Source organism: Chelonia mydas, chromosome 25 (genome assembly GCF_015237465.2).
Source record: "Chelonia mydas isolate rCheMyd1 chromosome 25, rCheMyd1.pri.v2, whole genome shotgun sequence".
NCBI lineage: Eukaryota > Metazoa > Chordata > Testudines > Cheloniidae > Chelonia > Chelonia mydas.
Genome location: NC_057858.1, coordinates 14,690,998 through 14,705,213, shown reverse-complemented (window position 1 = coordinate 14,705,213; position 14,216 = coordinate 14,690,998). Strand labels below are relative to the sequence as shown.

The 14,216-nt window shown below is 62.2% G+C and overlaps 1 protein-coding gene across 1 annotated transcript; it reads right to left on the bottom strand.

The window, feature by feature from the left end:
• Positions 1-459: 459 nt before the first annotated feature.
• Positions 460-7,474, bottom strand: ISYNA1 (inositol-3-phosphate synthase 1). The gene is made up of 12 exons (XM_037885840.2): positions 7,384-7,474; positions 6,914-6,995; positions 5,787-5,911; positions 5,060-5,221; positions 4,383-4,512; positions 3,894-4,087; positions 3,311-3,460; positions 2,676-2,891; positions 1,943-2,107; positions 1,683-1,796; positions 1,284-1,501; positions 460-944 (listed from the first exon to the last, which is right to left on the bottom strand). Exons 3-12 carry the CDS (start codon positions 5,898-5,900, stop codon positions 746-748), a joined length of 1,662 nt encoding a protein of 553 aa, XP_037741768.1. The 5' UTR covers positions 5,901-5,911; positions 6,914-6,995; positions 7,384-7,474; the 3' UTR covers positions 460-745.
• Between the last annotated feature and the right edge of the window lie 6,742 nt (positions 7,475-14,216).

Sequence of the window (14,216 nt, the reverse complement as noted above, 5' to 3'; positions counted from 1 at the left end):
AATGTAATTTGATTTTTTTTTTTCATAGCTCTGCCTCCTTTGTCTCCCCCTTTGCCCGACCGGGACCCCTTCCACAGCCCCCCCCCTCCCAAGGGAACGATGCACCACTGTGCATTCAGCCTGGCGCCCCGACAAGCACCCTCCTGCCCTTTGCTTGCCCAGCACTCACTGAGCCAGGACCCTCCTTTCACTGGGCCCCCACAACAGGAATGGTGCTAGGGGCAGAGACTTGGGACAGCTGGGGGAACCAAAGCAAAGACCCACACCAGCTGCAGCTGGGTAAAGCCCCAGGGCACACATTCCAGGGCAGGGCTTGTGGGGCACACCCCAGGGGGACCCCTTTCACAGGGACACTGCTGGATCCAGGCACACCCTTCCCAGGGAGGGCCACAGGGTGCCAGGCGGTGCAGAGCATGGGGGACAGGGGGACGGCACGCAGAGGGACCAGCAAAAATATAGTGACTTGCATGCTCCCACTTTATTCCAGAAAAACATTCACAGCTTCCAGTTACTGTCAGTGGAGCCTGGGTGGTGGTGGTGGGGGGGGCTCCTCGTGCCCCCAAATTAATTCAAACTAAGAATCCCCCTACAGAATACAGCCCCCCCAATGGGCCATGGGGGAAGCACTGCTCCTGTCTCCCTTCAGGTTGACCACGGCCCCTCTTGAGCTGTGGCCGTTCTGCCCCCATGTCTCAGCCCATACTCCCCTGGGAGCTGGGGGTCGTCATGGCCATGGGGCAGGGCCCTAGTTGTCAACGTGCAGCTGGGCCGGCGAGGTGCCGTGCCCGTTACTGGCTGGGCACAGGTAGCCATTCACCTGGGCAGCTGCCCTCTTGTGGGAGACGGGACACTCGGCCAGACGCGCTCGCTTCAGACTCGGACACGGCCGCTGCATCTTGTGCTCCAGCAGCATGTGGTTCTGGGGGGGCAGCCCCACACAGGCCCTGGGGGCAGGACGAGAGAGAGCAGCATGTCAGGGAGAGGGGGGCAGAAGCCTTCACAGCCAGCCAGACAGCCCATGGGCTGGGCACCACCAGGTCTCTGAGGGGATCTCAGCACCAGGTCCCACGGGGGCTAATGCAACTTGCCCCATCCCCACCAGGCTCAGCCGAGGGCCCGGGCTGCTCCTGGAGGGCCCTGGGCACTTAGGTTGGCAAAGGGAGCTGGCACTGGAAGTGTGGGGGGAGAGAGCGGGCACCCCGGGCATGGATGAGAGTGGGGAACCAGCCCTGAGCTGGATGAGGGGATGGGGGCAGAGGGTTGGAGGGCAGAGCCAGGGGTACCTCAGGATGTTCTCAATGCAGCTCCTCTGCCGGAAGAGGGCGTTGACGACGGGGGAGCCCTCGGGCACCAGGGGTGCCTTGCACAGGAAGCCCAGGATGGACAGGACGCTGTGGAAACCCTGGAAGTCTGGGTCGCTCTCTGTGCGGAAGCTGATGCGTTGGCAAAGCTCGGTCAGGATGGCCAGGTCCAGGATGATGGGGCTGGCCAGCAGGGAGTCCTGGGGGTGGGGCAGAGTCAGTAGGGGGGCCAGGGCCCAGCTCCTCCTCCCCAAGGGAGATGCCACCCAGGGCCAGTGCTCTCCCCAGCCACTGCTTCTCCCTGTGGCACCATCAGGGCAGGGGGCGGGGGGGGGGGGGAAATTGACCCCGGGGCCCAGGGACAGGAATTCCCGGCCCTACCTCGCAGGTGTTGTGTAGGACGATGGTGTTGGTGCCGCCCATCATGATCTCCGAGGTGTACTCGTCCAGCGCCCGCTTGCTGTCGCCCACGTAGGGCACGTACTTAATCACCACCTGCAACCGAGAGCCACCTCAGTGCGGGCCCCAGAGCCACCGCCGGGCGGGGGGTTTAGGGCAGCTTCTGCCCCCCACAGCAGAGCCGGGTAGAACTCTAGGGGGGCTCCCTCACTCCCCGATACTGCCCCTCCCCCAGCACTCACACAGTGATCGGGCTTCTCCTGGGGCCCGTAGAGCAGGGGGTTCGACTGCACCATGTCGTCCACCACGTTGCTCTTGGAGACCTCCTTGGAGCGGAACTGCTGCGGGGCCGACAGGTTCTTCCCGTCGTTGTTACCCAGGTGGTTGTAGCTGACGATGGACACGGTCTGGGGCAGAGAGTTGGGGGGAGGGGATGGGTCACAGCAGCCTGAGGCCTCCCCCCCCCCGCCCCACACACACAGACCACAGCCGCAGCTGGGGGAGCCCTGGTCTCCCTGCGCGCCTCCAAACCCACCCACCATGGGACAGGTTTGTCTGGATTCCAAGGGGAGGGGCCAAGCTGAACCACCTCCGGCCCCGCTCCCGGGATGCTCCAACCCCACTCGGCCTCCAGAGCCCGTGTCATCATTCACATGCGCCTCAGTCCCGACCCACAGCCCCCCCATCCCCAACACACCTTAATCCCAACCCGCAGCCCCTCCACTCTTGCCATGCCAGGCCTCTGGCCCCCGGGGAGCTGGCCTGCACCCAGCTGCAGGAGGGGTTACAATCCCTCCCACCCCACCCAAGGGCCCTGCTGAGGCCAGATTCCCTCTCCCTGGTGACTGTGCCAGGACTCGGCCCTGGGCTCCAGGAGGGGAAACCCGCCCAGACCCCCCCAGCAGCCGCTGACCTGGCCCAGCGGCATCACCAGCCCGGCATGCCCCGTGGCGGGCGCCCCCAGCACCCGCTCACCTTGAGGCCGGCGCTGACCAGGAAATCCACCAGCACCGACTTGAGCTTGGTCTGGCCGGACTTGAAGTCGTCTCCGCAGATGAAGACACGGCGCTGCAGGGCAAGCTCCACGGCGCCTGGCACAAAGGTGTTCTGGGGGGAGCCGTTGATGTAGGCGCAGCCCTCCAGGATGCTGGCCACGGCAAAGAGCGTGGAGGGAGACACCTCGAGGCCTCGCTGCGTAGATGGGGAGAGCTCAGTGCAGCCCCAGGGGTGGATGGAGCCCCTGGGAAACCCCCCCCCAGCACACGGGCAGGGCCCCCCCACATCCCCCCCCAGCCAGCGGGAGCACCAGGCCCTCGGAGAGAATATATCACAGGGCACCCCTCCCCCGCACCAGGACACCAGTCAACCCAGCCCCCCCACACAATGGGGCTGCTGCCCCCAAACCCAGCTCCTCCAGTCTCATCCCCCCCAGCTCTAGCACGGTCCTTCAATGGGTCCCCCCACGCCCAGCAGGAGCCAGAACCAGCCCCCCAGGCTGGTTGCGTCCAGAGCATCAGAGACAAGACCAACAGCCGCAAGCCCAGCCAGTGCAGTGTGCCCATCCCCCAGCAGGCAGGGGGGGGCCCTGCACACCCCCCACAGGCTCTCACCTCGATGGCCTGCAGCAGGTTGGCAGCTGTGTCGTTGACCCCCGGCAGCACGTCGCAGAAGCGCTCAGTGTTAGCCGTCCACAGGACCACGACCTTGTCCACTCCGCTGGTGACCTTGAACTCCTGGATGTCCCTGCGGATCTGCGCCACCTGCACGAGGAGGCTCGTCAGCGCCCGGCAGCACGTGCCACGTACAGGGCACCCGGGGGGAAGCTGCAATTTGAGGTTGCCCGTCCTGCCCAGCGTGGGTCAGCTCCGGTGGGCAGCAGGGATGGTGCTTGGGGTTAGGTGCCAGGACTGTGCCCCCAGCACCCTCCTGCAGGGCACAGGGCCCAGTCTCCCCACCGCTGGCATGCGGCCCAGGGCTGCCCTTGGGAGCAGCGATGTCCCGGGTCATGCAGGCAGAGGCCGCTCCAAAATCGCAGCCCAGCTCCCCGAGCCCGGGCTGCAGGGTCAGAGCCGGCGCAGGAGCCCCAGGGAGCCTGCTGCATTGGGGCCACCCGCTCCCCCACTGCAGCCACGGGGTCCTGGGGCTCGCCCCTGCAGCAATGGGAACATAGTAGCTGGGGATCCCCACACACACCTGCTCAGCCTTCGTCCCATGGAGGACATTGTCGGCTCGCTCCTCCTGATTGGCTGCAATGAATCCCGGGATGTAGATGGAGGGGCGGGGCTTCATCTTCACCATGTGGGGCCAGAGCTGCTCCTGCAGCTGCCAGTCGAGGACCTTGGCCCGTCTCATGGCCTCAGCCAAGTTCAGGGAGGAGACGTCCCAGCCTGAGACGCGGGAGGAGACGCCAGTCAGAGCTCTGGGCCCCCGCCCACACAGCCCCCTCCCCCCAGACACACAGCCCCCCCCAGACCATCCCACCCCCCAGCCACACAGCCCCCGCCCCCCCCCCCCGGGCCACCTTCACGCTCATACAGCCTCCCCTCCTGCCATCACAGCCCCCGCTCAGGCCAGCCCCTGCCCACAGAGCCCCCGCCCCCTTGGACTATCCCACCCCCCACCCACACAGCCCCCCTCCCCTGCCCGGCCCCCGCTAACAGCCCCCAGGCCATTCACACTCACCATCAAAGACGAGGTCATTAGGGTGCACCATGGGCAGCAGGTCCCGGAAGGGCACATAGACGTCGCCCGTGGGGCCGGTTCCCAGGCAGACGGTGGACGCTTGCAGCAAGGAGCCGTAGTAGTTGGCGTGCTGGGAAGAGGGAGAGCACCAAGGGGACACTGAGCCCCAGGGGCGCCCAGGCGGAGGAGCTCCCCCGCCCCCGGGACCTTCCAGGCGGGCACAGAAGATGGGAGCAGGGGTGGGGGAGTCCCCAAGGTCTGAGTGCACAGCCCCCGGCACGGCCCGTGCAGCTCGGCTCCCAGCCGGACCGCGCCACATGGCTGGGGACAGACCCCCGTGCAGGGTCCGAGCACCACGTTCCCGTCACCGCAGGCCCCGCGAGCACTTCCCAGGCCACGGCCAGGACACGCACAGCCCGACTCCGCACCCCACAGGCCGGGAGAATCAGGCGCCAGCCTGGAGTCCTGGGGCCTCACAACCAGGCGGGGCAGGGCTTTGGCTCATCCACCCAGGAGCCTGGGCCCAGGCTCCATCTCGTGGGCAACCGGCTGGGGCCGCATCTGGGTGTTTGAGATGAGCCGGCTGGTCACAGGCCCTGCAGCCTGCGGGGGCCGGATAGAGAGCACCGGCGCCCGGGCAAGCGCCGCCAGACGCCGGGGGGGCGAGACTCACTCACCTTCCGTCCGGTCTTGGTCATCCAGGAGAGGCCCAACCTGTTGGCCAGCACGGCCGCCGTCACCGTGGTGCCGTTGTTACCGCCCCATCCCACCAGCATCACCCCCAGGCGGGGGACCTGCCTCTCCGTGCGGAAGGTGAACTCGGTCAAGTGCGGCTTCACCTGGGAGCCCCAGAGACAGGCGGTGAGAACCGGGGCGCAGCCTTCGCACGCAGCCCAAGGGGAGGAGGGGGCGGGGGAACGGGACGAGACGCAGGTGGGGCACCGCAGGGCTCTGCACGGGGACGGGACAGCAGCACCCAAACGATGCACCAGGGCAGCTTGCCCAGCCCACCCTAAGGCTAGGCCCCTCTGCAGTGGGGCAGCTGCTCCCGCCAGCTCCTCAGAGCCCAGGGAAACCAGGGCACTTAGAGCCCCGGCCCCACGGCTGCTGCGGGCACAGTGGGGAAGCAGCCCTGCAAGCAGACCGAGTGCAGCAGGGTACAGGCAGAACGTGTCCCCAAGTGCCCCCTTGGCTCCATTGCTCCCCTCGCCTGGGCGGACGAACCCGCCTCATGGCTGCAGATGCCGTGTTGCGGCTCACGCTCAGCCGGAGTCCAGCCCAGGCCAAGCAGGGCTCTGGGCCACTCCCACCAATGGGGCAGGTGCATCGAGAAAAACAAATGCAGTTCCCCTTCCAGTGGGCACAGGACCACGGTCCTAGGCTGGACCCGCCCACAGCAGGTACCTTGGTGACGCCGTCCTCCCTGCTCACGTGCACGGTGCTGTACATGTACTTGGCCTCAATGTAGTCCTTGCTGTAGGTCACATCGGGGCTCTCAACGAGGAAAGTCTCTGCCATGGTTGCTGGAGCTGAGACGTGGAGGAAGGAGGCTATTACAGACCCACCAGGCCTCACGCCCAGGCAGGAACAAGGGTGCAAATCATTCACCACCCGCTGCCCCTGCGACCGGGATACTCCCAGCTGTCCCCTGGGCCAGCGTCCCCCCACCCCAGACTGGCTCTTCCTCTCCCAGAGCCCTTTGCTGAGGTGGGGCATAATCCCCACTGTAACAGACGGGAAACTGAGGCACGTAGCTGTGAAGAGGCTTGCCCCCCTCCCACCACCGGGGTGGTCGAGATAGAGCTGAGGCATCCTAGCTTGCAGCGCGCCGTGCCGCAGCCCCATCGTGCAGCAGGGCAGGAGTCGCCGCCGGTGCCCCAGACGCTCCACAAAGAGGTGCCCAGAAGTGGCGGGGTTTCTGTGAGCCTGCGGGACGTGGGGCGGGGCAGCTGGGGCCAGGCCAGGCTCACCCCGCGCGGGGACACGCCAGACAGCCACAGAACAGGCCAGGAAGTCCGGCTGATTCCAACAGGCGCTGTGGGTCACAAGGGCAGGGAGGCATCGGGCTGTTTTGCTGGTGCCCAGTGGAGCGAGGGGGCAGGAGGCACGGGCAGCTCCCCCAGCCCCCGGCCCAGGCCCCCCAGCGGAGCTACACCCGCCAAAATAACCCAGGGACAGGAGCGCAAGCCCAGTGCAGCCTGGGTGCAGCCCATTTCCACACACCCCCCCGCCATCGAGGCATCTTCTCCTCCCCACCACGCCCCCCTCCAGCCCAGCCCCCCACCCTCCAGCCCAGCCTGCCAAGACCCCCTTCTCCACGCACCGCCCCCCACCCGGGCAGTTAGTGCCTTTACCTACAGCACACCATAGGCAGAGCAGGCCGGGAGGCTTGGGGGCCTGGCGGGGGGGGGCGGGGCAGTTCTTAAGGGAGCCCCTTCCCTGCTCTCCGGGGCCTCCCCCAGCTGCTCTGACAAGGGCCGGCGGGGGCACGACGCCCCGAGATCTCCGTTGCCCCGCGGTCGCAGACTCACCACTGGACCGCGGCGGTCTCGCCTCGTGCCTCAGTTTCCCCCATTTGAATCACGGGAAGCACGATCGGGCCGCGACGCTAATCTGTGCCCACGGAGAGAGCTCGGTTATGGGGCTCTACCGCGGGTCCCTGCCCCCACAGCCAGCCCTGCCATGGGGCAGCAGCTCAACGGGGCGGGTCCGGAGCGGGAGGCTCCGCCCCACCTCGAACAGGGGCCCAGCCCGCGCAGACCCCAGCTCCCCGGTGCCCCCCAACCCGCGGGGCTGAGCACCCCCAGCGCACGGCCGGGGGGGGGGGAGGTCCCGGCTCCCCGGGAGCGTCAGGGGCTGGCGAGGGGGCGCAGCCCGCGGGAAATACACGCCCCCCCGAGAAACCGCCATGGAAACCGGACCCGCTCCGGGCTGGGGGCTCCCCCCAGTCCCGAGCGCTCCGGGCCGCGGGCACCGGGACCCGCCGGCAGCCCGGGCTCACCTGGCTCGGCTCGGCTCGGTTCTGCTGCGAACCCCTGGGGCACGCGGCGGCTTAATCGGCTCCCAGGGCCCGCCCCCCTCCGCGCGGCTCCGCCCCCCGCCGTAAATTTCCATCAGCTGCGGATTCCCCCACTCGCCTGGACCGGACACGTGCCCGCGCCCCCCCCCCCCCCCCCCCCCCGAGGGGTGTGAGCCTGGCACCCCCCAGGTAGCATCAGTGCCCAGGAGCCCCTGCTCCCAGCACCCCCTGGGACCCACTGTCCTGCTGCTCCTTCCCCTGGAGGGAGTCACTGTTTGGAGGGGGCGATCACCCCCCACAGCCGGTGCCAGTCCGGGGGGGGGCTCAGCTAGGCAAGGGGGGGGAAGTTGGTCAGGTAGCAAGTGGGACAAATCGGAACACCTGTTTTTTTCAGGAGAGGGTCAAGTTGGGCATCAGACAAAGCCCCTGGCAGGGGACGTGTGTCCAGGAGCAGTTCCACTCTACCCCCTGCCAGCGCTGGTGGGGCGGGGAAGCCCCTTGCAAGGGGGAGGCCTAGACACCTCCCAGCCCCGGAGTAGGGACTGGTCTCTGGCTTCAGTCCAGGCAGCAGCTGCGTGCCCAGGAAGGGAGCCACGAAGCCAGCCTTCATCCCAGCGCCGCTGGAGCCAGGGCCCTGTGCCCATTCCCCGAACCAGCCACCAGCCCAGCCCTGCGGCCCAGTCCCCCAGCCAGCCGCTGGCCCAGCCCTGCACCTCATTCCCTGCAGCCCAGACCCCGCGCCAGCCGGCGGCCCATTCCCTGCGCCAGCCAGCGGCCCAGCCCTGGGCTCCACGCTGTCCCCTCCTCAAGGGGAGAGGGCCCACGGCCCTTCCTTTTTTGTGTCGACTATTTTCATGAATTGAAACCGCGGAGCGAGGCCCCCTGGGAACAGGCCGGGCAGCACTCACTCCACAGAGCAACTAACCCCCAGCCACTCTGGAAAGCTGAGGAGATGCCAGATCCCTCCTCCACTCCCAGACCCCACCCGCTGGGGGGCAGAAACACACCCACCCCGCCCCCACACACACTTCGGGAAAGGCAAGTGAGAAGTTTCCAAGCCATGCATGTGCCACAGGGCCAGGCCTAGGCCCCAGAGCTTAGGGCTGGCCAGCAGGCCCCGGCTCCAGCCCGCAGCAGAGTATTGGTAGGTGGAGCAGTGCTGGGACTGCAGCGATCCCAGGCTTCGGAAAGGGGTCTGAAGGCACCCTCCCATTAACATCCATGGCAGGACAGATGGGCAGACAGGGAGACACGTCCCAAAAGGGGCTGAGGACCTCCCGCAGAGCCTGGCGTGCGTAGGCAGAAGCTGAGCGCGTTTGCTGAGTGTGTGTGTGTGTAGGTTTTGTGGTCGGGTGCAGCCTGGCTGCTCTTGGTGCTTGATCCTGGTGAGAGATGGGACTTTGCACATTCTTTGTAAATAAGCAAAACTGCCTCAAAGAAATACCTGTCACCCTCACCTGGAATAGCAGCAGGGCCCCAGACTCTGCCTAGCACTGGTCTCCCTGGCATGGGATGCTTTGCCCTTCTCAAGCCCAGGCCCTGTTAACAGCTCAGAGGATCTGGGCCCCCTTCCCCTCCTCTAGCTCCCACTGCAGCCCCCTGGTCAGAAGGCCGTCCTGAAGCAGAGGAAGGCCAAGGCATTTGCAATCACACAGCATGTCTGAAATGAACAGAACCCAGGCGTCCTGGAGCTGGGAACAGAGGCAGCCGTGCTGATGGACTGTCCACACAGCCATGGACCCATCGGTGTGTGATCTACACTTCACAGCAGTGGTTCCCGAGGCCATGGGCAGCTGGACCTGGGGAGCAGGCAGGGGGCTGCTGTTTTCCTCCCAGTGTCCCCCGCCCCTGTGATTCTCTTCTGGTTCCCGCTCTCAGATCCATTCTGGTCCAGAGGGTGCTAGGAACTGCCTGACCTCACCAGCTGCTCCTGGCCACTCGCCCTGGGCCAAGCCCTCCCGGCTGCCATGTTAGGAGAGAGGGCTTCACTCATACTCCACGCCCTGGGGGGCATCCCTCACTCTCCCTGCCAGATGTGCTCAGACCAGCCTGGCTCCTCAGAAAGAAACTTCCTTAACCTGTTGCGAGAGCTGGGAATGGAGGGAGGGGCTGCCCAACCAGCCTAGCTGGAAGCTCACCGCTGGCCCAGCATCCAGCACCTGCAGGAGCCCAGCGTCATCCTGGGGGGCTGATGGGGTGACGGTGGGCACCTGGCAGCAGCCAGGGGTTAACAAACATAGGGAGGCCAGAGCACAGGAGCAGGGAGCTCAGCTGCTAGCGAGCACAATGAACAAGAGAACAAGCAGCGGGACAGGAGAAAAGGGGCCAAGTTCTGCCCTGAGAGGAACAGGCCTCACGGTCAGTGGAGCGGAATTTGGCCATTTGTCCTCCCCCAAGCACCTTTCAGCCTGACTTTGGTGTCCCAAAGTGCTTTGCAAACACTGACTCACAGGGGCTTGGCTTGTGCAGGGAGAACACAAGGCTGGTGGCCATGTTGCACTGGGCAAAACCCTCCCACCCAGCAGCCTCTGCAGCTCTCCGAGCTTGTTCTGAGGGAGAGGTGGGGATGCTGGAAAAGGGGCTGTCCCCCGACAACAGTGACACCTTGTGCAGCCCAGGGCCAAACACCTCCCACAGTAGCAGGGGGAGGCCAGGGTGTAGAAAGCGTGGGCAGATGTTTATCAGGAGCTCAGTGCAAACCTTTCCCCTCAACAGCCCCTGGTCTTCTGCCTTTTGCTACCCCCCTTTTTGCTTCTCTAGCATCCCAAGCAGCTCGCAGAGAAAACTTGGAAGCCGAGCTCTCCTGGGAGAGATCCTGCTGCTCGCTATTCGGCTTCGTACCCCTGGGAGGAAAGCATCCCGTGCATTAGCAGTAAATGGAGGGGAAGGGGCCTGGAAAACTACGTCCCCCCCAGAGGAAGCCTGGGTGTGCTGGCCCCAGCTGCACAATGCTGGCATTGGCAGGCAGATGAAGGACAGAACGGCCAAGCGGTAGAATTCCAGAGCCTCAGCAAAGGATTGAAACAAAAACATGGCTTTGTACCAGGATCTTGGCTCTGAAAGTCCTGGCCAGGGGGCCTGGAGCTGGTACTTTTCCACTGCTTCCCCTTTTTACCCCCTCCCATAACTTCCCCCATTGTTCCTGTCCCACTGCTCCGGCTCCCACCCCCCCTGCCGGAACATCACATGAGCAGGGACTCCCTGGCTTCTGCTTTTCCAGCATCACGGCGAGGCCAGCAGCATCGCCCACATCCCCAGCTCTCTGCTGACCACCAGCGCCCGCTGTCTTCTGGCAAAGTGTCACCCCCGGCTGGTGTCCATGGAGACCGACCTGACCTCGACAACAGCAGCTCTTAGAAACCACTATGAAAAGCGCCCCCGTGAAAAGTGAAAGCTGCCCCAGGCTTCTGCAAGGAGCCCTGATCGCTCGGCCCCAGGCTGTTCCTGCTCCGTGAGCCGAGGGAGGCAGCAGTGGCCTAGCAGGAGCAAAGGTGCCTGGCCCCATTAACGGGGCTCCAGGGCCTAACCCCCAGCCCTGCCGCAGCCCTGTAAACATCCGGGTGGTTCACAGGCTGTAACCCAGGCAGAGCCAGGCGGCGATGGGGACCCTTGGAGTCATCTTGGCACATGGACAGAAGCCACTTACGGAGACAAGTGCCCTGCACCATGTGAGGGGATTCAGAGTAACAGCCGTGTTAGTCTGTATTCACAAAAAGAAAAGGAGGACTTGTGGCACCTTAGAGACTAACCAATTTATTTGAGCATGAGCTTTCGTGAGCTACAGCTCACTTCATCGGATGCAACCGATGTGAAGGGAGGCACCCGAGGGCAGAACCCAGGGAGGCCAGAAGCATTTTTAAGTGAACAGACACAAGGAGCAGCTGGGTGTTGCTTAGGGTTGGCCATTCTGGGACGTTCGTGCGTGTCACAACAGGGCCCTGTAGATTCACACCCTGCCTGGCTGCACACAAGGTCTGATACTACTGCGCCCCTTAGCAGCAGGCCCCTGACCCACGGCTCAGGGTAATGCAGAGTCCAGAACCACAGCCTGCAGCGGGCAGAAGGGAGAACGCCCAGGAAAATCCAGAGACCAGGCTCACGAGCATCCTTGGCGTCTTTATTAAAATGGATCTGGGAAAGTCCTACTGTTATCTTGCCTTAAGAGCCCTTGCCACTCGGGGAAGGGAGGGGAGGGGGAGCCTGCGTGGCTGGAAAGCAGGTCTGGCCAGGGAAATGGACTAGAAGAGATAGGGGAATAAACTACTCTGAACTAGCTCCCATTGTATATGCTATTCCACAATCAAAGTGATTTTAGTCCTGAGTGAGTACTCCAGGCTGGAAGCTTTTCTGGTCACCTGACCATGCAGCTAGAAAAGCCCTGAGAAAGGCATCCCCCAAACCACCCCTGTGCATTCACTAATGGGTAGAATTTGGCAGGTGGAGCCAGCTGTGGTCTGAAGCCTTAGGGAAGACTCCTGCGCCCTGCCTGTGCACCTCTCCCTTTACCATGTTTATCCTCCCACCCCCAGGGGAGGTAGGACAGAGCAGCATCCGTCTTATGCGCGACTCCTTTGCATCATACAAATGCTACAGGGCAGGAGGCTGCTGCCAGGACCTCTGGGGACCAGGGTAGGTAGACAGTCGAACTTCCAGATCCCTGGCCACCAGTCAGCTCCTGCCTCGGGCTTTTGCGAGGGTAAGTTTTGAATTCTTCCACTTTAAGGCTACCCCGGGGGGAACCACCTTTGTTAAATCCCGCAGCTGAACCTTGTCACTGTTTGCCTCCTAGCTGGCAATATCACACTCACTTCAGAGCAAGGGAAGCAGGAGCTTGTGCTTGGTGTACCGTAAGCTGACCCACGCTTACCCCGAGGGACCAGCTTTACTGTACAGCCCAGAATCCCTGGGAGAAGTTGGCCAGAAGTGAATCCTGCACCAGAACACGCTGCCTAACCTCACAGAAGAAGCTCCCCAGGGCACATTGCTCAGCATGTCAAACTGGCACCTGTTAGCCCAGCCCTGGCTTCTGGGCACCCCAACAGCGAGCTGGGTTTGGGGATCACGCAGGCTGAGAGCTGATTAGCGATCACACATTAAACTTTCAGCTAATGGACAGGAGAGTCAAGTTTCCAGACAATTAGGTTCAGATAAGACGGAAGCTTCTGTGGCAATGCTGGGCGTGGCAAAGAGGAAGCGGCCAGTAAATTTCCACTTGCAGGTTTCTCTCGTGAAGCCCTGCTAACGCTCCAAGCATGCTGCTAATTGGTTCACTTCTTGATCCTGCCTGGAACACAATCTGACAGCAGTTTATGGACTGGGAATTGCCTGGAAGTGACAGGAAAGAAGCAATTTAGTGCTATTTACACACACATTCCATTTTGGCAGTCGAGAAGTAGCCTCTGTCCAAAGTGCAAGCTCTGTTTTCTTCCCGGAGTTCAGTGCTTGTTAGAGCCTCAGGCTGCCCCCTGCCCAGGTTCTGGGAACAAGGGGAGGAGATAAAACAGGACTTTTGGATCAGCTGGTCCACACAGTGGCTTCGTGAGACTTCCATGTGTTGGGAGTTTGGAAAACAGGACGCAGACAGTGAAGAGAACATGGTAAAGATACACAAAATAAGGACAGGTTTCAGAGTAGCAGGCGTGTTAGTCTGTATTCGCAAAAAGAAAAGGAGTACTTGTGGCACCTTAGAGACTAACCAATTTATTTGAGCATGAGCTTTCGTGAGCTACAGCTCACTTCATCGGATGCATACTGTGGAAACTGCAGAAGACGTTATATACACAGACACCATGAAACAATACCTCCTCCCACCCCACTCTCCTGCTGGTAATAGCTTATCTAAAGTGATCATCAAGTTGGGCCATTTCCAGCACAAATCCAGGTTTTCTCACCCTCCGCCCCCCCCCCCACAAACTTACTCTCCTGCTGGTAATAGCCCATCCAAAGTGACCACTCTCTTCACAATGTGTATGATGGATGGGCTATTACCAGCAGGAGAGTGAGTTGGTGGGGGGGGGGGGGCGCGGAGGGTGAGAAAACCTGGATTTGTGCTGGAAATGGCCCAACTTGATGATCACTTTAGATAAGCTATTACCAGCAGGAGAGTGGGGTGGGAGGAGGTATTATTTCATGGTCTCTGTGCATATAATGTCTTCTGCAGTTTCCACAGTATGCATCCGATGAAGTGAGCTGTAGCTCACGAAAGCTCATGCTCAAATAAATTGGTTAGGCTAAGGTGCCACAAGTCCTCCTTTTCTTTTTACAAAATAAGGAATGGAATAGAGAAGGGAGATCTGGCACTCCTGCTCTGATAAAAAGATGAAGGGAAATTCCATGAGACTGAAAAATTAAAAAATGAAAATATTTTGAACAGAACATGTAATTAAACTATGGAACTCCCTGCCACATGAGATCAAGAGCTTGTGTTCCTCTCCCCCTCCAATAAAGGTGGTGGTCACAGAACAGACAGCAGTTATTAAGGGAAGAACAGAGGCTGTTTTAGGAATGTGTTTGGATACTGACCAGTCACTAATTGTTCTCAATTCATTCTTGTGTTAGACAGGATTTCCTCACCCAGCCTGCACGCTCAGCACTGGAGGATTCCTAGTATCCCTCATTTACTCTCTCTTTTAAAGTATCTGAAATAAACGGACAGGCACTTTTGGTGTCTTAAGTTAGAAACTAGGACTCCACGAGCTGGATTGCTTTGTTGGGTCCGTTCTTCCACCCCTGTGCCCCTGCAGCTGGGCAACATCCGAGTCCTGAGTCCCTTCACATCCGCCAACGCATTTCGTCCTGAGCATCCCTGCTCTCCC

Bases quoted from the DNA above. Each gene is read 5' to 3' on its own strand.
- ISYNA1 (XM_037885840.2), bottom strand. From the start codon at position 5,900: ATGGCAGAGACTTTCCTCGTTGAGAGCCCCGATGTGACCTACAGCAAG. The intron at 5,222-5,786 runs GTACCTGCTGTG...TGGGGCTCCCAG, and splicing joins GGGAGGACGGCGTCACCAAG to GTGAAGCCGCACTTGACCGA. The intron at 4,088-4,382 runs GTGAGTGTGAAT...CCCGCGTCTCAG, and splicing joins TAATGACCTCGTCTTTGATG to GCTGGGACGTCTCCTCCCTG.